The sequence below is a fragment of the Hibiscus syriacus genome, unplaced genomic scaffold (assembly GCF_006381635.1).
Source record: "Hibiscus syriacus cultivar Baekdansim isolate YM2019G1 unplaced genomic scaffold, ASM638163v2 tig00116959_pilon, whole genome shotgun sequence".
NCBI classification, from domain to species: Eukaryota; Viridiplantae; Streptophyta; class Magnoliopsida; order Malvales; family Malvaceae; genus Hibiscus; species Hibiscus syriacus.
In genome coordinates this window covers 4,069,251-4,071,106 of record NW_024063485.1, presented here as the reverse complement: position 1 = coordinate 4,071,106, position 1,856 = coordinate 4,069,251, and the positions used below count along the sequence as shown (strand labels likewise).

Here is a 1,856-nt window from a genome sequence, read left to right as displayed (position 1 = left end):
TTTGGTTTCTGCAAAATAAAAATTAAATAAAACATGCTCAATCAAAATAAAAATGAAAATAAAAATGTAACGAAATTAAAAACAATGGGTTGCTTCCCATTAAACGCTTTTGTTTAACGTCGTTAGCTCGACGACCTGATTCAGACTACAGGTTCCGTGACAAACACTTTCACTTCATTCTCTTTTTCCAACTAAGAAATCCCTTATGAGAAATTCGAAAATTCTCATAAAGACTTCTTCGGATATTTCCCAATTTAAAAATCTTGTCGAGAAGAATGCCCGTCAAAACATTTTTTTTACCAAAAATTAATTTCTTCAAATGATTCTTTGATGGTTTCGACTTAATTTTTGGTGCCTGCAAAAGATAAAATAAATCTTTAGTTTTTAAAGGTATTATGTGTTTAAATTAATTTCTTCAAATGATTCCTTGATGGTCTCGGAATAATATCGACTAAGAAATCAAAGACTTCGGTCCGTGAAATGGCGGCTACGATATTGTTCTTCTGCAGCGCCCTCCTTTTGTTCTCTTCTGTATGGATCCAGGAGCGCAATGTGAGTTCCAAGATGATGATCTCGCAGGCTTTCGCAAAAATTACAGGAGCCTCTGCCGATATCATCCGCACATCCTCGTCCACTTTCATTATCTTTTTTATCAGTGTAAGTGGGAGACTCTGGTTCCTGAAGTCCGACATTTGCTCGATTTCTTGCATCTGGTTGGCCCAGAACGTTTGAAGCTGCTGGTGGTGGTGGTGGAACTGCTGTGCTTGTTGGTAGGCAAGTTGCTGCGGCGAACTAGAGAAAGCAGTCGGTGAAGGGACCGCCACTGCTGGAGTGTCAGAAGCGATCGTGAGAGCAGTTTGGTGAGGACCGGCATCATCTACAACTCCAATCACAGGCTGCTGCTGCTGCTGTTCAGTTTGTTCAGATCGATTCATGGTATTATTTCCCGATGATCCCTCTGCCCTAGTTCACTCGCCTAATACCTGGCAATCGCCAATCAAGATAACAGAGAACATATCAAAACAGATAATACAAGTGTAATATAGCTAAGATACATTCTTCATTCCACCATTTTCAAGATCCAAATAACACACCAAGAATAGGGCGAAGAACACCGAAAGGTCCAAAACCGTGATCATCTCTAAATTTTCGATAAATTTTACAGGTGATCAAGATTAAACGAACGAGGAAACAAAGATGAGTAGATTCTTCTCAAATTAGATTCATCAATGTTCACTCTTCATTTTTTTTGTCTAAAATACTAGCTTCTTCACACCTATTTCAACACATATTCGGACATAGTACGGCTTACGATTATCGAAAATCTTAAATTCTCATGTAATTTAGATATTTTCCGTTTTCGCCACTACAATTTTATAAGTTCGCTAGCATAAAATCTAAAGGGTATGCAATATATCTATAGTGGCAAATTCGACAGCATTTTCAAACCGAGAAACTAAAGAAAAGAAAAACAGCAATTAAGATGTAATTAACCAAGTAATTGCAATTTTAACTCATAACAGATAAAATAAACGAAAATAAATACAACCCCAAAGTTTTTAATGATTCTTTTATGTCTAAATAACACTTGATCTTTTAGGAAAATAACCATGCACGATTCATGATACTAACTACGACCTGTTAACAAAGTTCCTTAAAGTAAAGAATAAAACGAAGTTACTGAGGTTTTGACTTTGGTTATAGCCTAAGATTGGGTCTCAAAAACCCAAAGCAAAACAAAAAAGATAAAACCCAGAAGATATTTTCTTTCTCTATTTAGTTTTTCCCACCAACCAAACAAGAAACTGTACAGTTCTAACCAAAAAGAAAAACCTATTTTAAAATTGTACAAAATT

The 1,856-nt window shown here is 35.9% G+C and overlaps 1 protein-coding gene across 1 annotated transcript; it reads right to left on the bottom strand.

Annotated features, from left to right (window-relative positions):
• Positions 1 to 401: 401 nt before the first annotated feature.
• Positions 402 to 1,006, bottom strand: LOC120189735 (nuclear transcription factor Y subunit C-2-like). Its single transcript, XM_039192944.1, has 2 exons — positions 973 to 1,006; positions 402 to 939 (listed from the first exon to the last, which is right to left on the bottom strand). The coding sequence occupies exon 2, from the start codon at positions 933 to 935 to the stop codon at positions 402 to 404; it is 534 nt and encodes a 177-aa protein (XP_039048875.1). The 5' UTR covers positions 936 to 939; positions 973 to 1,006.
• Positions 1,007 to 1,856: the final 850 nt, after the last annotated feature.